The 23,147-nt window shown below is 36.9% G+C and overlaps 1 protein-coding gene across 2 annotated transcripts in view; it reads right to left on the bottom strand.

Moving 5' to 3' along the window:
• LOC149796848 (tyrosine-protein phosphatase Lar-like) overlaps positions 1-23,147 on the bottom strand; it is a 97,032-nt gene that overhangs the window by 58,852 nt on the left and 15,033 nt on the right. For both annotated transcript variants that reach the window (XM_089961486.1, XM_089961487.1), the window contains exons 2-3: positions 10,320-10,541; positions 3,272-3,466 (exon numbers count right to left, since the gene is read on the bottom strand). In XM_089961486.1, coding sequence (XP_089817612.1) covers positions 3,272-3,466; positions 10,320-10,541 — 417 coding nt within the window. The remainder of the gene's footprint in view (positions 1-3,271; positions 3,467-10,319; positions 10,542-23,147) is intronic.

The raw sequence follows: 23,147 nt of genomic DNA, 5'->3' as shown, positions 1-23,147 counted from the left end.
TCACGATGTACATGGCACATACCCGATCGCCGTGGTTAACGATCCACGTTATGGAGACGTAGAATATTTTAATTCATTCGGTTTACATCCTCCCGATGAAGTCAAACGATATATTTAAAACCGCACTAAGTAAAGCTTCAAGACGTTAATGATAGCACGTATGGATGGTACTGCATCAATTACATAAAACGCAAGTAGAAAGGAAAATCACCCTTGGAAGTCATTTTTCGCTAAATTAATTTACAATGTAACATAAAACATCAAACATAAACTCGTGGTGCCTTAAGTGGAAAACCAGAACGGAGAGTATCTATCCCGTCGAGATGGTCACGAAGAATCATTTCCTCATGACCAAATGGAGGTGTGCCGTATGTGGTTCAAACAAAGCGCATAATGTCACAGGTAAAGTGACGCCGACAGCATCGCTGTCACCAGCGGAGACCACTAAAATGTAGATTATGTGCAACTATGCTACCGACAACAGAATTGTGTGCGAATTATTGTCATGGCTATATATTAAAACTGTAACATTGTAGACACTGTGACAACTACATGAGTTGTAAAGACCTTCGCGTGGAAAGAAATATGTATGTGAGACGGTAAATGCTGAGGGAAAGACGTATTCTCGGTGGAGCCGTGGACGTCCATGAGCTGAACGGAAAACATTCAAGGCCGAGTGGTTAATAGATGCTGCCGGACATAAAGATACCGGACCGTGGAATCCTTCAGAACAGCAACTAGATGGAAACGATCAGCTCCTGACCGGTCAAGACCCCACAACGGCGTCGATGCATTCGCGATGCAACACATTATATGTTATAGAGATCATCCCGACGAAAAAGCGAGATCCGATCCAATCGTGATGAGAGACTTAAAACCATTCAAGCCAAAATATTTCAGAGAACGTGCAGTCCGATCTCTTGTGTGTGGCATCATTGGCACCAAACATAAGATGGGCATCGATTACAGGTAAAATGAAAGTGACAGCTGTGATGAAAGATATTTCAACGCTTACACAAGAACTGCATAGACCTGCACAAAAGCATTTGCAAAAACTGAGACAATGCATGGTCGGCAGATCTCCTCGACATGAGATATTACAGAGCGTACAAATTCAAATATCTCATGACGGTCATCGACGTGATCAGCGAATAAGCTTGGGTGGTTCCTCTCAAAAAGAAAAAAGGAAATTATATCGTTGAAGCGTTTGATAGTATTGTAGGTGCACGAAAGTCCAATAAATGATAGGCAGATTATGGTAGTAATGTTTATAACAAAACCGTTTCAGATCAGATTGTTTAAATCAGAAAACAATGACTAACACAATTACACATTGTACCTCAGAATTACAATGACCCCCCATGGAAGCATCTTCACTTACAATTAAAACAACAGGTCACAGACGCCATATTTTTAAAATCCTAATTCAAAGTAGGTGACCACATCATAATTATTAGACGAAAAAACTTGACCGATTCCAGTCACCTAAAACCTCAAAGACTCCTCGGGAGAGATCATCCAAAGTTCTCTTTACGAGCAGGAATTACAAAACACCAGACAGGACGTCTTCAGGATCGTAAATGTGATTTCTATCCTAGATAAACAATCTCTCATCAGGTGCTTGTTTATCCTTACAATTCAAGTCGTGGATTCCAACCGCATCGCTGACGCCATTGCCTCATCAGACGTCAACACCTCTGAAATAATCTTATCATACGCCTCGCCTATGCTCTTCACAGAGACCGTCTTACATTTCTCCGCATGTTCGTAAAGACCCATCCGCTCAAATATGCTATACATGTATTACTTTCCCACGACCTAACAACTGAATTCGGCTCCAATTATTCAGAAATAATAAAACTTATCTCGCTGTGGCGCTGAAGAATTAAAACGCTTCGGCTTATGTTTTGATGTAGTATTGCTGATTATAACGCTGCAACAGACGATGTTGATTATAGGTAAGCCTCACCAACTCCTCATTCTCATAATCATCTTCACTCTCATCCCAATATATCATCTCAGGAACATGACTAAAAGCATATTCGCATACTTTATAAGCTACGTAACAAGCTTCAGCCACCCCTTGGACTCCTCTCCACTTAATTACACCACTGGAATACTTTTGCGGACCTCATTACTACATCCCAATCGATCAACACTCCTTGATAACATAGAAGAGACATCTTCGCTATACTACAATCACATCTCTAATACAACCCCAAGTGGTCAAAAAACGCAGCAGCTCCAACAAAAGTGAGCTTTAAAAAAATTGTTCCAAACTCCCACATCACAGTAGCATTGATCCAATGGAGATCTCTTAAGCATTTTTATCTCGCAGCGATAACATTGGCCAGAACCCCAATTTCTCACACTACTCAGCGGTCTTTAAGACATTTACATGAATTACAGACCCACTCTAACTTTGTGTTATGTCTACTTAAATAAGGTAATATGAAATAAATAGAAACATATTACTTTGATTTTGCCATGTCAAGAAGGTATCCAAATCTTTAAGTGGTTGTGTTTCTAGTATACCCTTTAAGGCAATCCTCCGTTGTATCTGCAAATAGCATCTAATTTGCTGACATTAAATCTACTTGATACCGTTTCGTGAAGTTCGCATCTGTTACGGATGATGCGGTAATAAACTCTAAGACACTATTCTCTTGCATGGGTTATTGCGTATACAAAACAGTAAGACAAGGATACAACATGCACTGCTCTGTCATCAGGTAGATGATATGAAAGAGGAAAAAATGGAAAATCGATCCACATGATCAGTGAGAAAGCAGGGACACCAAGTTATCTTTGAGAAGAGACAAATCATTTAAAATTGTTATTACCCTCTTCCCAAACGTAGGTAAGGATTACTGAATTATTGACATAAAGCCGCATAATGGTAACTCCTGTCCTAAGGAGCAGCAGACCACAATGTGACAAGTACACCCACTCATCCTGAGGAAAAAAAAACGGGTTCTAAGCAAGTGTTTTGAAACTGTCAACATAAATATTATTTTGAAACTTCAGCACAAGCAAGGCGAAAATATAGATACTAGCATGAATACCTCGCAGATACGGTCATAAAAGAGTGTCTTTCAACACCAAGAGGCAGAAACATTTTTTATCATCGAGTTAAAACAATTTTTTTTAGCTAGATAGATATCCCTATAATATTTTGAATTTGAAGCAGATATTATTTGCAGTGGAAGCCATATGATGTAATTCCTTCTAATTGGCATGCTTATGTATATACAAAATGTCAATAACTCACCTCCTTGGACAATAACTTCACATAAAGTCAAGATATAATCTGTTCTCTTCAGTGAAACAAATTGAGCGACACTATTTGCAGGATTAATATTGTACACGTTATTTCCTGATGATTCCACACCTAATAGCGGGTTTGAAGTCCATGGCGTCGAATGATTTCCAAGGTAAATTTCAAAGTTGGACAGTTGATCGTCTTCTGTAAAAGTAGAAAACAAGAATTGCTAATGAATATCTGCAAGCGTTTCCTTCATCATCTATGCGCCACATTATAAATCACGTTTTCAAGTTGAATATATTATCCTAATGATCAACACGCAGTAGTTTACACCTAAGCCTTCTAATGGCTAATTAATTTATCTGATGATATATGACTCCAGGATGACCAGATTCTTCTTCAATAATACATTTTCTAATTGACTATTTTTCAAACGGAAATGCGACTTTGTTTTTCCTTATGGTGTAATTGGAGTTTATATGGAACATAGAAAAATATATATCCTTTAATTCCTTTCTGTAAAACATATTCCCACTTATTCATCAAGCTGTTGGTCTCGGGTTTTAGTCAATTAATATTTATAGATAATACATTTAACTTCATGCACATTGCATTTAATTATGATCAACAACGAAAAAAAATTTGTTTCCTCAACAACGTGGCTATTAAAAATAAAGTCAATATCCAATTGTGATGCTTATTTATTCCTTTATGTATGTCAGTGTCAAGGCGTTACTCGTGTGATATGTAATTAGTTTTGAGATAATATATGCAGTAGCATTACGCCAGGAGGGGTGAATGACTAAGGAAACATGATGCGGAGTAAGACTTTTTCATGAAATTTTAAAGAACTACTCAAGTAACTAACTAGAACTGCTAAACACAGATTATGTTGAAACCGTAGAATTGGTTCTAATTTGCAAAAATGTATCCGATATAATAAAAAAACATCTTAAATTAAAGCCGTTGTGTTGCGTACCGTTTCTTCCGTGGTATATCTACATGCTGTAACGGGTTTTTACTCTGAGTTTGGGATATCAGTTGCATAAACTGCAACGCTGAAATAATTTTCAGTTCACGTAAGTTAATATATTTTATATGTGCATATTGTTGTATTTATCAGTAGATAAAATCAATAACATGATACGTAAAATAAATATTGGAATAAATAATGTAATTATGTTAGATACATAACATTATCAATGTGTCACTGTATTTTAGTTTCAATAGGCAATTTTAGTTTTAATTTAGATAACCAAAGTCCCAAGTAATCCGACCCATACAATCTTGATCAAAAGAAGCACTCCACTTCATACTACATACAATTTATGAACTTGTAACTCAGACTAGCTATTGTAAATAAATGAACAAATATTATATCAGACATGAAATGCATAACAGATACAAATATTTAAATTTAAAAATTACAATAATGTACTAAAATAGGGAAATGTGTTCAAAGAAAGACCTGTATTTTGTACCATGATATGTGTTTTTATATACATACATATATAACGTTTACGAAGCTATCTATTGCATTTACACATAATTAAACAAAATCACAGTTGCTTCAAGTAGAATGATAGGGACATCCAAAATGATTGAAATAGTGAACTTACTAGATGCAAGCATTCTGTAGAATGAAGAAGAAATTATAATATGATATATAATGTTTGCAATACAATAAACGTTGTAGTCATTGAGAGAAATTATATAGAAACAACAATTTACTGACAAAGCAGGAGAACACTTTCACCGAATGAAAAATGTTTTACACAGTCTATAGTGACATCTCAGATAGCGATTGGCAGAAACAACTTAACTACTACCGACTTTAATTGGTGGGTCTGTCTCGTAATCGAATATAATATTTAAAATAATGCAAGCTGAGTTATTTGTATGATATTCTTTGGATCAGACATTTATATCACACAATAGATAGAGTTATAACTTAATCTGAATCAGAAAATATGTGATAATGATTATGTGGATAAAGAGTTAATTAACAAGCAAGAAATGAAACGCTTAGCTACAACCACATAATCCTTGCTTAAAACTGAGCTTTACGATGCTAGAATATGCAAATGGCACGCTAACTATACCTTTTACGAGATGTCACAGTAGTTAGGATTAAATAAACGTAGCTGCATATTATTGTCTTTAATTTTACGTTGCTTCTGCTTTTTCGCTTAATTTGTTCTTTCGTAGCTATACTTTGTATACCTTGTCTCTTTGACTTGTCTCTAGATTTTGTGTATCATGTAACCAGTATTGTTAAGTAACAGGAAATTTGTTACAATAAGTGTTCCAAGTAATCCTGTACTTTTTCTTCTTCCTTTGTCTCTTCTTGTCATAAACCAAGACATTCATTTTCAATCTGTTTAAGCTCATCATCTATTTATTTCAGAGTAGTTAAACTGTTCCATCATTGTTCCATCTCCTCCAGATTGTCATAAAAACTGTTCATTCTTTCTGTAACAATGCGTAATTGCTTTGGTAGATTGGAAACCTATCTTTTAGTTAATGTTTGCATTAACACTAATTTCTTGGACGATATATTTCAACTTTAGATGTTCTATGTTATGTTCATTCTCCTGCGAAACGTTGCTGTCTTTTTGGGTTGTTATAATTTATTTCACTAGGATACTTGTCTTTGAACTATTGTAATATACATATTCCTTGGTAAGAAGGGTCTAAGATGGCAATGTTTATGTATCCTAACTTTTCAGGAAACATACAAAGTGAATAAATGACGAACTATACCTCCCTGAAGCTATTTGTCAATTAAATCCACTTATAGCCACTAAAGGTTTGTCATTCAAAGAAACTAAGATTGGCTGGAAGTTACCATCTAAAAGTCACCAAATTGAGCTTAATAGTGTCTCTTTAAATAATGTCAGTGAACATAAACGAATCAGCCAAATAGCACAAGCAAAACGACAAATAGCACTTACATCGAGCCGCTGTATAACAAAATCAAGCTACACTCATAAAAGTGAAATGTTTAGATAAAGTGGAGACAATGAAACATGTATATATGGAATATAATAGTGTGTAAATATCCAGAGATGTTGGAAACATAAGAATACAAAATGTGAAGATACATTCGTAAGATATAATTGCTAAAGCTTCTTCAAACGCTATTCAGTGAGGTCACGCTTAAATTTTACGATACATGATAAACGATTAACGATAAACGATTAAGTTGCATACATTTTAATGCACATAATTTTGGATGAGTTGAATGCTTAATACATCAAATTTTACTAATGCAAATCTAACCAAATATGATGGCTACAAAATAGGGAATGTGCAATTCATGTAAAGGTTACAAAAATATACACAGGAAACAAGTGTATATCTAAATTGATCAAGTGTTTGCTTCTATTCGGAAGGAAAATTAACTAGACACAAACTAATATATGCTGTATTCAAAATAATATTAAACATTACCCAAAAGATGCTTTGTCTTAATGTTATTAAACTTGGAACAATTTATATGTTCCATGGCATACATATTGCCACTTTGAAAATTAATAATGGTTACGTTATATGTGATGTAGACAATGCAATATGCAGCAGATACTAGTAAATAATGTAGAGATGATAACATTCTAAACACACAAAATTCTGACTTCTGCATATGTATTGAATTAGCTTTCAACGATTGTATCAAACATTTGGTTTAGAAAGGAAAAGACTGCACATGTAGTTTACAATGCTTTCAGAATTGTTTCTTTATAAATAAAAAATGAGTTAAAACCAATAATTGCAAAGTCATTGGTGTTCACAAAATAAGATCAGAAACATCTTATCTGAAATAACAAATATCCTATTTGCGTGAAAAGAAATAACAGATGAATAGATGAGAACCCAAGAGGACTTAGCCGGCAAGTACAGAGTTCCAGAGCATAAAGGGTATAATTTCATTTAGATATCCTCAAAATGCATTCAACTGTTTTTCATTACTTACCCCTTTGTGGCAGCCCAGCCACAATTTTATGAAGGAGTTGGACAAGATCCTGAGCAGTACGTAATGATCATAATAGGCAATAATATAACAGCTAATATAAATTTGTGTAACAAGGATGTCAGTGTTTGAATGTTCATAAAAGAGGAAGAGAAAGAATACATAAAAGGACAATTAGATTTGATGATAGCTTCTAGTTTAATGGGCAGTTATTCAGACATTTCAAACAGGGTGTCCACCAATATGACGAAATGGCTTCAACATTTCATCCTGAATATGTGAGAAAAGGTACATGCCATTTGCAAACATGTATGGTTTGAAATGTTTAATAAAGAAGATACACTACTGAGATGCAAATTATACTTGTCTCCATATGACACGAACATATTCATTGTTCATTACAATAACCTTAACGATGCATTGCGTTATTTCAACTCACTTGGTGATCATCACGACCCTTACTTAACTAAATATGCATTGATTATATCTAACTTTTTTTTGGAAGTTTAGAAACGTAATTATTGCAACGTACAACATACAATAATACAGGTTTAGTCCATCGCCTAAGTTTGATACTAACAAAATCATAATTTGATCTGTTAATATGTTACGATATGCTCCTGTTACATTTAGAGTAGAATAAGTAGAAATAAGGTTTTACCACATAATACCCTGAAGCAAATTACAAATGCTGTACGGACGATCAAGGAAAAACTGAAAATTGCGAAGATGATGAACCTAAACTAAGTCATGAAGACAAACAACTTAATTTTTTCATGTCATGTTCCGGTACATGCTAGTGTAAGCTATAGATAAGAAACTGTTGAGCAAAGCAGATGGAATAGATAGTTAATAGCATAACGACACTGATTATATTCTAGAGCCCTTTAGAGAAACAGAATATGCTATACGAATGCTTTAAAGACTACTGCTTAGCACTTGAAAATTTATATATATTATGGATGATATATCTGAACTTCAAACAAACTTCGTGAAACAGAACAACGCACAAAACCAACAGTTCCTAAAGTATCATTCGCCTTCTACAACAATGAGAAATACCACGTTCACTAAAGAAACCTGAATTTTCATACCATCAAAAATAAAGCTTACAATATATACATATCATTTTACTTTTCGAACAACATTCGCGGCTCAAATCCTGTATTGAACTTAATACAAGTCTTAGACAAAAGGTCACTAACGATTTTGAGATATACATGTCCAATTGAAACGATATTTCAAAATCTCGAAAAGATATTTTATTTTTTCCGAAGAATAACAACATATATTGATTTGCTTTAAATACTATGAAAAAAAGTAAAAATAACTTACCCACAATTTATGACGGATGTAAATTGTTAGAGCAAAGTGGATGCAGTATCAATTCTACTACACAAAAGTATCAATAAATAAAAGTATATTAATTTAGGAATACGCTGAGTTACACTTAAAGAATCTGAAACAATGGGCCTAACTTGTTGAAAATCCATTCTATAGTTCATCTCTCAATAGAAGTACAATCCCAAATTAGATCTTGGAGGTGACATTTGTTTTCTCAGACTTTACTCGAACGTTTTTAAATTTTTAATGGCTTAAATGAGACTCAAGGAACCTCAAAATAAGCTTCGAATGTATGCCCTTGCCCTGTCCATAGACACGTGTGAGTTGGTGAAGTTAACAATGTTATGACTTTAGGTCTTAAACTATGTAACAGGATGAAACAAAATGAACAAGTTTAGTAACATCAACAACTAATTTATCTTAGATACAGAGTGAAAATGTAAGAGACAATTATCATATTGTGAATTAAATTTCAAATAATCATACATTTTCTATCACAAGTCCAAAACTGTAGAATTAATTCCAATTGTCTTGAATAACTAACCGCTCCGGTGGCCTAGTGGTTTGAGCGTTCTAATACCTGCCGAATCATACCCAGGACTTATAAAAATAGTATTAACAGCTGCCTCGCTAGGTGCTCAATATTATGAGGTTACTGTTATGACTCGTCGGCCTAGTGTTAGCAAATTATGACTGGGTGGGACATGTCTGCAGCATAATGCCTCAGTGCTAGGCATCACTATAAACTGCTACACTGCAGATATCGTCGTGATATAAATGAAACGTTGTTAAAGCTACGTTAAAAATCCAATTCATATAGTTATGACCTCATGTACCAATATTCTTGAATATCATAATGTACCACAGTGGTAAAATCTATAATGTCTTTGAACGAGTTCTTAATAACCACACAATAGTGATTTAGTCCAAGAAGTCAATGAGCACATTGTAATTCCAATGAATATTTAAATAAATACTTCTTATAAAATAATATTTGAACACTACTGCAACTTTGAACACATATTTCAAGAGATTGATATGAAATAGGAATGATTATTTGTTTGTAAAATCATCTATATCTACAAACAATTTGCAATAGACCATTGTGGACTTCCTTAGACTTGTGTCATTTGTAATGGAATCATACATCGAACTGCCAACACGTTCTTCTCCAGAACGTTCAAAACTTTTAAATAAACGTTAGGTCGTGAGCTACAATATTAGTAAATATGTTTTAAAAACATGGAAAAGTAAATGTTCGTTGGAAAAATCTTTATCCTCAATCATGGATAAAATGTAGGCACATAATATAAATGAAATATGCATAACACAGAGCAGATGAAAAACAATTGCATTAAGTTTCGGAAATAATGTAGAGTGTTGAATGTAATTCCAGAATCAATTGTTAGAAAAACGATTTTTTAATGCCAGTGCTTGAGTAGCATTGATGCAGTTAACAACAAAATACGTGTAAGGCAATGAGTAAATCAAATAAATAGAGCAGTTAAATATTTGTTTAGAAAAATATGATGAATCAACAGTAAATATTTAGATATATAGATAGAGATATTATGTTGCTATACAGATGGACAGGTAGATAGATTACAGGTTTGAACTGAATTAGCACTTGCATAAATGTATAAACAAAGATAAATGTTGTTTATATAGGTTTATATCAACATACATGCATTTAAATTTGCAAAAAAGGGTTATGTGGAAGGAAAAATATATGCAACCTACTTTGATCCGTTCTTCCATAAACAGTGATATTCTTGACAATTATGGAGAATCCAATGTCAACCTCCCAGTAATGGTCTACCCAAGTGTATGAAGGATAGGTTGCACTGCATGTTCCGGAGGCTGTCGGATTGCTCCCACTTGTATTTCCGTCCACGGCGTAGTGAGCATCCCATAATGTAGATGACTGGCTAGCGGACTTCCCCAGAGCAAAATTGCGTATACCTTAGGAAACATAAAAATGTTCTTTCACTATAGGCGTGGTTAGAAGAGATAAACATATTGTAATTGAATGGCTCTATTCTGGTATTACATACATCACGGTGGGGTATTAACGGGTCGCATGACAACAATATTCCCCAAAAGTATTATATAATAATGATTTTGTATCTTGATACGTCAATCAACATAGTCATAAGACAGTTTCACTCAGAAACTCCTGGTTTCTCAACACCCCAATACTACCAGTCAGGATCGCAGTTTCTAGCAAAGACTGAAGATGTAAAAGTATCTTAAAATCTGCTACTACTGGGGAAGAAAAGCTTTAGATCATTCGGTACGGTTTGTTGTTTTCTCTTACGACTATAAACCGCTTGCATTGTGAGGTAACGATGAACTTCCCATACTTCAGTGTGAACAATTGACTGTTAACAGGGATCGGTACGTTAAACATGTATAATTCAAGGACAGGCCAAGCAAAACCTACAAAGACATGGACATTCAGAACAAAAGCAGTCAGTACCATTGTCAGGAAGGTAAACTATTCATTTAATTAGCATAGCGTGTACAAGACTTACCTCAATGCAAGTTGTTCCTTATGTACTGGCAAAATTTCTCACCAATTGGAGGATGTTTATATAACCTTATGCAATATATTTTAGTTACTTTGCGGTGTAGAACTATCTAGATCACGTTGCACTGGCTTATACAATAGCGCCTTTTTGTGTCCTTAACTTCCGATGAAGCCATTGCTAAATTGGATTATTTTCCAACATAAAGTTCCTTTGCAAGGACGTATTTGAGGATCCTCTCGTGTTTAAATAAAATGTCCAGCTTACAATATGGTTGGCTACATCATACACTCAATCCTGGTAAGCTAATATATCGTAGTTCAAATAAAAAAGCTGTTTACATTTGCAAATTAATATTATACTGTATTTAGACACGGTGATTGTGAGTTTTTAAAATACATGGTTGATAGTCAGTGAAAGTTGAGCAGAGTTCTTTTAGATGTATTTTAACTGCACTTGGAGGAAAATGAAGTTTTTACCATGGTCTTTAGTTTCGAAGAATATATTTGCCATACTTTGTTAAAAGTTGGAATGAGTGTTGTGTTTATCCCTCACAGTTAATGAGATTACTTTATTAATGTTTGACAATAAAAATATTAAAATATTCATTTAACATTTTTCTAATTCAATGTAGTACTGCAAACACTTTTTACCTCCCTCCCATATATCACTCCCCTCCACTCTCCATCACCGATAATAAGACCATCATGAATCTTTCTAGAAATTTAAAACCTGTGACATCCGTACGTTTTACCTTCACAAAGCTTAATGGGAATTAATGTATAGCCAAATTTAAAGAACAAGGGTCACATTTTACAAAGATATGCTTAAAGAAACGATTAATGCGTGGAATCCGTAGTGCATATATTTTCACATTTACATACTTTCTTCTATTCAACATGTTGTACCCTTAACTATCTATCAATATTAGTGAAAATTGGCATATGCAGCAACCACTATTTGTATTTAAGTTAGAGTATATCTACACGCAAATCTGACTAAAATAGATCTTAACTGTCTAAAGTACACATCTGATAGCGACCTCTTCTGGGTCATGTTATGTTGACTATTAAATTAGCCAATGGAAATGTAGGTTTTGGAAATTGAAAGTGAATCAAATCTTTTGGCAAAACTTCATGCTCTTCAGTCATACTGCTCAAACTCGCAAACGCGAAGATATAACACTTCATCTGATTGGCTGACAAAATTAGAGATTATGATAATAATATGGATCATCAGAACATGTATCTTTAGTGGTTTCTAACAGATATCCACACAAGACAGTCGAAATTTAAATCAGATTGTATATACGTCTACCACGGCGAGATTTTTCTTGATAATAGAATGTGCAGAACCATTTGGTGAGTACAGGAAAAATAAGTAAATGTTTATACGAATTTCGTCATATTATCATATTAGTAATTCAAACATGTATTTTTAGGTTGAATAAATACCATTAATGTGTTCTTATTATAAACAATATGTGTAATCACTTTAACGGACATTTAATCAAAATTTTGATGTCATTGTCAAGCTTACAACATTCGGTAGACTCTTATATTATAAAAAAAGAAAGTATAGTGGTGGAATGAACGAATATGCTAAAGATTAATTTCAGGGCTCGGCATAAGTATTCTCTTTTTACTAACATGTATTAACAAGAATATATATAGTCTTATTTATTTGTGTGCATATATTTTTGTATGGATGCTGAACATTGAATATAATTACTTGTACAAGAACAATTTTGCTTGAAATATATTTATCTATGAAAAAGAAACCCTCCTCCAACAAACGATAACTATATTTTTATCCTAAAATAATGTTTCAAAAATCCAGAATATGAAGCGAAAACATGTTCCTTAGTCATGGGTCATTTCTGACTTTAGCAAATTACATGTCTGGTTTATAAATTCGAGGTGAAATCGATTTTAGAAATGTAACGACAGGTTTAATGTCATTTGCAATTTTGATACAATACTGTCTAGAGAGTTGTTTCTTTCATTAGATTATATTTATTAATTTTTTCTCATTTTATTTCTTATTTATTATGTATTGTTTTCAATTTCGGGTGTGGTTGGTGTAAGGAATCCTTTATGCTTAAACGTTCTTTCTTTAAGCGAAACTGTAAAATGACTCAATGAAAATACAAAGAAACATGCGAGGAAGGGTGGTGAATTGTAGAATTTGCAAGTGTATACATTTATATTCAAATTTCTTCTCATATAATGAAAATAGACAAAATATACTATAGAAATTAAACTATTATAACTCAAATTTAAATTTCGCAAATAAATTTGAAACAAGAACATTGATGTCTTAATTACTTAGGAAAATAATTTCTTCACAATTTGTGATATATAAACCTTATCAGGAAAATTTTAGACCGTGTCAGTTCCTTGTTTATATTGCTATCATTTGAAATTAAAAGGATTCGAAATTGAACGTGTGTAACCTTTTCAAAGCTCAAGAACGGCAAATTTGAACTAAAATAAAATAAAATAAATATCTCTGGCACGTTTTGCTATGAACAAACTCCTTGCTCTATAATCGAAACTGTAGTGTATCAATTTTTTTATGATGCAGGAACCTTCATTTAACTAGTTTGAAAAATTAAAATGTTTGAAATCAAATGAGAAAGTAGTCTTTCTATGTGAGAATAATAGTTCAATTATCATTACATTATGATTGCAGCTTTTTATAACCTTAATACAATATATACATTTACGTTGTTATTAGCACAAATATGAAATCAATTAACAAACGTGCCCAAAGTCAACAATCAGGGAATATTCTCACCTTATAAGTCCTTCCGCAAATTACACTAACTGAAGTTACATTTATCTGTTTGGCCCTCTTTCACAACAACGCATGGCTGACTGCTTTGAAATCAGAAACTGCCAGTATGTAATTACTTTATAGAGATTTGAAACTGCATGGTCGTTGGTTTGAAAAAAAGATAAAAATACTAGCTTGGGTTCGTATAAATTGTCAAAGCGAATTAGTTTGTTGTGTATGACGAGAAACTCAAGGAAAGATCATAAAATTGTCTAACGATGTGTACAGCAGATTGGTATGCGGTGCAACATACTGCAATGAAAATCAAAACCTGTAAGGACATCCTACAGTTCAGAGAGAGCCAAATGTTGTCATTCTTTTATCGATATTCATAGAAAGGATAGAGTGTTTACCTTTTCCAAATTTGTTTCCTTTGGTTATCTCATATTTATCTTTTGTTTTTGGCCCGTGGATTACGGGATCATTGTTGTATTGCCTATATTTTTGTCACATTGTGCCTATACATAGATCTAGAATGCACTGTCTGAGTGTGAAATTTGAATTATTTACGAATGAAGACAAACACGCACTACTAATATTGACTATTGTTCCATTTCAGTCTAATTTATGTCTGGACGTTTTATAACTTATTCTCAGAATGTGCTGCGTACCCGTCAACCTGACAATCTGAAAACCTCCTTATCCATCTTTCCTTGAAAACACTCGATACGTGTGTTAACAACGAATATATCTAAATTCATGCTTCTAACATTGTAATACTTACATATTTTACATTTAAAACAATATAAGAAACTATATATGCGTTATGACATTAGTGGTGCGAATACTAAAATGTGCTATGGGGGAACGAAAAGATAAAATACACCGAATTTACTTATTTCCCATTTAGTTCATATTTCAGTGACTCTAGTTGGATACATAGTAGTAGTGGTAGACACAGATGTAGAAGTATACCATGATACAAAGTAGCATAACCATCAACGTTAGCAACAGCAACAGTACCACAAGTAGCAGAATTTAAATATATTTCTAGTGAGACTTTGACATTTAAACTTTAAATTCGCCTTGTATATTATGTAAGGATAACGATTTGCCGATATTTTACTTTATTATAGTGGAAGGAACGGTTAGGAATGACACAATGCATCATATATTTCGTTTTGGGATAGGCATATTCCTTCAGAGAGTCCGAATTTTGTGTCAGACACTAGGTCTTACATATATGTAGGACATTCAGGACAACACTGACATTGTTTGGAACACTTGAGGGGTAATTACTACTCCCTTTAATAAGTAAATATGCTGCAATTAGTGTTTATCTTATTTATTGTAATAAAAGAATGTTGAGTGATGATGGAACTCAGAAAGTGTTCGCTATTTTGTGTATGCTATGTTGGCAAATACGGTCACAGTAGTTCATGAGACAGAATAAAATTTACATGTGAGGCAGGATATGACTATTATTCACGGGTGTTTCTCACGGTTAGGACGCGATGACACATATGAATGTGGGAATAGAGTAGGCTGAATCAATACATCGAAAGATACGAATATAATATTTAGCTTGAAGCCAAGTGAAGGCTGAAGGAAGAGGTATAGTTTAAGCTATGTAAAATCCTGCGTTGTAACTATCACGTGTGCGTTTTGCTGCCTTGAGATACATATATAGTATTAAAGAAGTTTAAGCGTCGTATGCAGATATCAAGTTTGCTGAATGTATCACAGCGATAACGGATTCAATGACGAATATGTGTCAGTACCATTAGTTAGAGTACCATGAGGGAGAGACAGAGATTTTTTAACGTAGGTTTAACAATTTTACAGTCATATCGCTACAATGTCTGCAGTGTGGCAGTTTATAGTGATGTCGAGCACTAGGGCATCATGCCGCAGACATGTCGCATGATGTCTCACCCAGTCACATTACCCTGACACCAGGCCGACCATTCCTAACACTAACCTCTTAATGCTGAGCGCCATGCGAGGCAGCTGTTGGTACCATTTTTGTCAGTCTTTGGTATGACTCGGCCGGGATTCGAACCCACGACCTCTCGCTTCCAAGAGGGACGCTCTAACCACTTGGTCACCGGAGCGGTCCTGAGAGAGAGAGAGAGAGAGAGAGAGAGAGAGAGAGCACTGTAAATCCTATTTTATAGTAAATAATAATGAGTACTAAAGATGGCCAGCATATATTGCTTTATTTCATGCATTTGTTCCAAATCTTATGTACACGAGCACAAATGGGCTATTGCCCTAATTCATTTAACATTTAACAAGAAGTGAATAAGCAACAAAATGGGATACACTGAAAGGGGCAATACATATAGGATACGTACATTTTGTGAGCAGATAAACGAACATATTTCAGAAGCTGAAAGGTTGTAATATCACGAGTGGCGAAGCCACGAGTGACACTGCAAAATTACGTCCACTTCACGATTGAAATGTTTCCATGTATGTATTCACCTAACTGATATTGTCTTTGTATTATATATTGATTAAAAGAAAAGCCGTTCATTTGTATGGGGTTTCACCATTCTGTACCAATTGGAGTTACAGCCGCATTACTTCATCGAGCCTAATTGATATAATTATATTAGGTCAGCGACGTTTTATAAAATTTGCTTGATCATATCACAAATTTCGCTCTTCATTTTGTTTATTTCTATATTCAATGTATCCATAGTAATCAAACACAATTGTGATTAAGTTAAAATTGCTAATTATACTAGTAGTGAATGGGGTCACCCTACGTACAATGGGAATTACCATTAAAAACACCCCTGGGTCACTCTACGTACAATGGAAATTTAACATGGCGAAAAATCGTGGGTCACTCTACGTACAAGGGGAATTTAACATGGGAATAAATCGTGGGTCACTCTACGTACAAGGGGAATTTAACATGGCAATAAATCGTGGGTCACTCTACGTACAAGGGAAATTGAACATGGGATTTTTTTTTAAATTTTAAAAAAAAATTTTTTAAAAAAAGGGGTAGGCAATTCAAAGACTATCTCTTTTCGAGAAATATGGGGGCCCTGAAAAGGGCCTTTGGGTTTTATGTTAATGTATTCATTAACATAAATGGCATCGCATTGGTCTTCTTCTTGTCCTTAGGCTGCGTCTTACTGTTGGTCCGTACATCAGCACTCTTTTCAGGCATCCTTGTCTTTCGACGTAGATCCTACGTATCCACAGGCTGGTGTTTGTCCTGTGGACAACGGTCCACTTCGATCGGACATACATGAGCAAGTCTGTCCGAAACATCATGGAAGACACAAGGGTGGATGACTCAACTGTAGTCCACATCTTGAAGCGACGAGAACAGGTGAATCAATGCATTGAACGGCGCTTATTTATAGGCGGAGGAAGGATTGAAACGGATTGAGTTCATTTACCAATCCGAACACGCGTTACAGAATTCAGTCAGCTCGCATCCAATCCGAAGAGAGCAGTCTGTGACGTCACGTAGTCAATATAGATTCGCTAGCGCTTGTGTGCAGTCAATCTATGCGACAGTGATTCAACATGACGGAAACTCAGAAAACGATCCAGTGGGGTGCATCAGCAGGGGAGACTGCCCAAGGGAACTCGGACTTACTTTCAGAAGAGGTGAATTGGGATTTTGTGGATTTTCTCTCCTCGCAAGAATTTGTTCCGGAACCTTCGTTACTTTCTTCATTACCGCAAGTGGAGAATTTTAGACAGAGACAGAAAGAAGAATTGGAGAAATTTATACAACGACAAAAGGAAGCGGAACAGACTTTTCTCCTACAGCAACAGCAACAAGAAGAAGAGGTAAGAAAAAAACAACAGCAACAACAGCAAGAAGAAGTAGCAGCAAAGAAACAAGAGGGTGAAAATCAAACGGTCACGGTACTGTTGGACATTTTAGCGGAGTTAAGAAGTCTGAAACAAATGTATCAGACTTCTTTATCACGACCGAAGAGAATACGACCTTCCCGAGCCAAACATGTCAACCCTGTGACTAAGCCTACCGTACCACCCTTAGTGATTTCAACCCAATCATTATCATCATCAACATTACGCAGTCCAGAAGTAGGCCTTGGCCGTGGCAAAGGCTTAAGGCAGTTAAAATTGATTGCTTAAACTCACCCCTACACCATGAAGAAAAAAGGCCCTTTTCAGGGCCACCCACATTTCTCGAAAAGAAATACAATTTCAATTTGCCAATAACTCAAAAAAAAACTCACCCATGTTACCCTTTTAATACGTGTCTGTGTATGAGTGCGTGAGTGTAGATTCTTATTTTAAAATCACAACTCCAAGACACTTACCTTATATCATTCATTTATTCTTTTCTCCATTTTTTTACAATCCAATTCACAATTTATAACACAACACTTTAATAAAAAGTTCATTAATTTCTTCTTTTCTCCTTGTTTAGTCTCTCTGTTTTTTGAATTTCTTCACCGTCACACTCTTTTCCTCTTCTTCCTCCTCGCTTTCTTCCCTTCTTCTTTTTTTCTCCTGTTTCTTTTTCTTCACCTGTCTTCTTTCTTCCTCAGAAGAATCCCTCTCTTCCTCTGAAGAATCCCTCTCTTCTTCTGAAGAATTCCTCTTTTCTTCTGACTCCTCTTGTTTCTTTTTTGGGCAATCTGGAGACCAATGTCCTTTTTCATTACAATAATAACAGGTATCTTGACTTTTGTCTCTTTTATCCCCTGTTTTTTTTCTTTTTTGACGGTCTGGACACTCTGAAGACCAATGCCCTTTCTTCTGACAGATATAGCAAGTATCTTGACTTTTATCTCTAAAGGAAGGAGAGTAGTCCGTAGGCTGGTCTGAAGAGAATTTTCTAATGACCCCTCGCAAAGCTCTGACGAAACGTTCCATCTGATCAGTCTCTTCCATCGTTGTGCTCGGCTTGAGAGTGAAATGAATAGTGAAAGGACAAGACACACACCCTTTTATATACGCTGGTCTACTATGACTATAAAGTAGTTTATGGTGTTTGAACTTGAGTCATTTGACTTTTTGCTTTCAAGATGAAACGATCCCATTCATTCGAGAAGAAAGAAGAAGAAAGTAAGAGGCAGAAACGTGATCTATCGCCTCGTACCAGGGCTGAAATCTTGGCACAAATTCATGCCAGTGATTTTGAAGAGGACATGAGTGAACCAGAATCCGAACCCTCTAAACCAAGTTCACCACCCTTAGTCAACCCTGAAAAGTACTATTCCATTCGAGAGACGGAAAAGCGCTCCTCTAGAAAATTTAGAACCACGGCTTACAAATACACAGTGAAGTTTAAAGATTTCAAGGCTGAAGTGCCGTTAGAGAAAGCAGAAGGGTTCATCACTGAGGTGTGGGATTCTTTGCTCACTGCACTCAAGCGACAATGTCAACCCAAAGAAGACGATCGCTTGAGACTTTCCATACAACACGACGGTTTGAAATCCCCTGTTTGGATCGAGTTTAGCACCCCTGCAGAATTAACTGCTTCCAAAGTCATGGACAAGATTCAACACGTACAACAATCTAATGATCAGTTTGACATCACCGATGGTAAAGCCACACTGGACATGACCCACGTCTCTCCTCCTCAAGGGACTGGACGCAAAAAGATGTTATTGGTGGACGACCTTCGCAACACCAAAACGAGTCTCGTCCGAATTAACAACCCTCATGACCAGATGTGTTTAGCCCGTGCCATCGTGGTGGGACGAACCTATGCCAACAAGAACGACACGGTAGAATGGAAAAGAACCTGGAACACTATTCAACGTTCCGACCGAGCCAAACAACGAAACGAAGCAGAACTCCTGTTACAACAAGCCGGACTGCCCAAAGACACACCTTGTGGCATTCCCGAGATGCAAAAATTGCAAGATGTCCTAGCTCCACGCTACACCTTGAAAGTGCACCCTCAAGAAATGCGCGGGCCTCTATTGTTTCGAGGCCAAGATTTTAAGGACGGAAAATACATTCACCTTTATCATCACGATGACCATTTCGATACCATTACCAGTATCACTGGATTCTTGGGATATGTTTATTATTGTGAGAAATGTGACTATGGTTATAATAATCGAGAGCAACACAAACATTGTGGATGGAAATGCTCAGGATGTTTGGCCTCTCCACCCTGTCTGAGCGAAGAACCAGTGCCTTGTTCAACTTGTCTGCGCACGTTTGTCAGCCCTACCTGTTACCAACAACATCTGAAGACGCAAGGTTCACAGAAGAAATGCGCTTGTCAACTGCTGAGATTGTGCCCTACGTGTGGACAAGGCATACGTACCAATAGTACCAAGGCACACGTATGTTCAGGAAAGAAAAAATGTCACATTTGTCACCACATCGTGGACTTGGAACACGAATGCTACGTGCAAAAATACCAACCCCCACCAGAGAAAGAGGACGGTCACAAGAAGAAAGGCAATTTCATCTTTTTCGATTTCGAATGCATGCAAGAGACTGGCATTCACATTCCTAATTTCTGCGTGGCTCATCGAGCGTGCGAGAAGTGCATTCAAGAACCTATCTTCAGTCATTGCCCTCACTGCAGCAAGATTCCTGGAGGACGTGAAAAAATCTTTCGGGGACCAAACACGTTAGCCGATTTTGCACAATGGGTCTTAGACCCCATCGACAAGACGTGGAGCCAAGAGGACATCGAACGTTACGGAGATTGTCATCGTCATGCCACGGTGATGGCTCACAATTTCTCCGGATACGATGGACAGTTTCTTTTGAGGTACTATACGGAACAAGGCACCGAACGTCCTAAAGTGACTTTGAACGGAGCCAAAATCATTTTCATGCAAGTGGGACAAGTACAGTTTAAAGATTCGATGAGTTACTTGGCCATGCCTTTGAGTCGAATGCCTAAAACGTTTGGAATGACAGAAATGGCTAAAGGGTACTTTCCACACTTTTTCAATACGGAAGCCAATCAACATGCCGTTCTACCCCATTTACCCGAGGCTCACTATTACGACCCCGACAACATGCGTACCGAACAACGAGAAGCTTTCTACGCTTGGTACCAGGCTCACGCCTCGGACCCTTTCGACTTTCAGGAAGAAATGCTAAAGTATTGTCGTTCCGACGTGGACATTTTACGGCGTTGCTGTGGAAAATTTCGAGAACTGTTCATGGAACACGGAGGGGTCGATCCTTTGAAAGAAGCTTGCACCATTGCCAAAGCGTGTTCCTTAGTGTATCGACAACGATTCATGCCTGAAAAGACCGTGGCTGTCATCAGTCCTCAAACGACCCACTTTGTCAAACGTCAATACTCGGTCAAAGCCCTACGTTGGTTACATTACTTGTGCGACAAGGAAGACAAGTGGATTCAGCATGCCCGCAACGGAGGGGGCGAAAAGACCATCGGAACATATTCGGTCGATGGCTGGGACTTAGAAAACCCCAAGATCGTGTACGAGTTTAACGGTTGCTTATTTCACGGATGTCCCGTCTGTTACCCTGACCGTGGTACTAAAAATCAGTTTTTGCAACGAACCATGGAAGACTTGTACCAGGACACTTGTCAGCGACGCCTAAAGTTAGAACAGGAAGGATACCAAGTGGTGGAAATGTGGGAACACGAGTACGATCACCGTATGAAAACCGATCCCGAGTTTAAACGCCTCGTGGAAAGTTACCAGTTCATGGACCCGCTGAACCCGAGGGATAGTTTGTACGGAGGAAGGACCAATGCCACCTGTTTGCTGTACCAAGCCGACGAAGAGAAAGGAGAAGAAATCAAATACTTGGACGTGTGTTCGCTCTATCCCTACGTGTGCAAATATTGTCGCTTTCCTGTAGGGCACCCGCAATTGCTGACGAAACACATCGACCTGGTCAACATTCGACAATACGAAGGCTTGATCAAGTGCAAAGTTTTGCCTCCCACGAACCTCTACCATCCCGTCTTACCTCACCATTGTCAAGGCAAATTGATGTTTCCCTTGTGCCGTACTTGTGCCGAAAAGTGCAACCAAGACCAGCCTTGTCAGCACAGCCAGGAAGAACGGACCTTGACGGGAACCTGGGTCAGCGTGGAATTGTTCAAAGCTCTGGACATGGGATACCAACTGTTAGAAGTGTACGAAATTTGCCACTTTCCCAAGACACAACAGTACCGCAAGGGTGACCCCACGCAGAAAGGCATTTTCGCAGACTACGTGGATGCCTTTTTGAAACTGAAGCAAGAAGCTAGCGGCTATCCTTCCTGGTGTCACACTCCCGAAGACCAAATAAAATTCAAAGAGAAATATTACGAACAAGAAGGTATCACTTTAGACCACATCGAGAAAAACGAAGGCAGGCGATCGTTTGCCAAAGTGATGTTAAATTGCTTGTGGGGTAAAATGGCACAACGACCGTGTTTACCCAAGACGGAATATTTGACAGAACCTTCCCGCTACTTCCAGATGATTCACGACAAAACCAAATACATGAAACACGTGGACATCGTTCGAGAGAATTTAATCTTGGTCAATTACGAAGAAGATCTGGACTTTGTACAAGACGACCCTTTTGGAAATGTCATCATTGCGGCTTACGTGACAGCCCATGCTCGCTTAAAATTGTACGAAGCTTTAGAACTGTTAGAAGAACGCGTCCTGTACTTTGACACGGACAGTTGCATTTACATCCATCACCCGATTCAACATCACCCTAGCATCGAAGGAGACCGTTTAGGAGCCTGGACAGACGAGCATCCCGACGACAAGATTCTAAGTTTTGTCAGTGGCGGTCCCAAAAATTACGGCTACCAATACCGTGACAAACAAGGAGAAGTGCACACGACGTGCAAAGTGAAAGGACTGACTCTGAATTATCGTACCAGTCGAGTGGTCAATTTTGGGGTATTGAAAGAAGCCTTGCAATCGGGAGAGGATGGAAACTTTAAAGTGACCACCTATCAACCGAACAAGATTGTACGTTTACCCACTCACCACATCGTCAGTCGGCCCTTGGAAAAAGTCTATCAAATCGTGTACCAGAAGCGAGTTCGACTTCCCAATCATTTCACCTTACCGTATGGACACGTTGGTATAAAACATTGGTTGTAAGAGGATAGTTACCCCACCAGAAAGATGACTTCGCCACAGCAAGAATCGAGTGAGAAACCCGATGAGAACTCCAAGTTCAAACCCTACCATTTTCCAGTCTTCTTACCTGACTATTGTGATTGTGCCCGTCGATTGGACACGTTTCAGAAATGGCCTACGGATAGGGAAGGATTACCTTCTTCGCATGTTTT

This window comes from Sinohyriopsis cumingii, chromosome 6 (assembly GCF_028554795.1).
Source record: "Sinohyriopsis cumingii isolate HCF-2022 chromosome 6, ASM2855479v2, whole genome shotgun sequence".
Lineage (NCBI taxonomy): Eukaryota > Metazoa > Mollusca > Bivalvia > Unionida > Unionidae > Sinohyriopsis > Sinohyriopsis cumingii.
The sequence above is the reverse complement of the archived record's forward strand: the minus strand, read 5'-3'. Positions and strand labels throughout refer to the sequence as shown.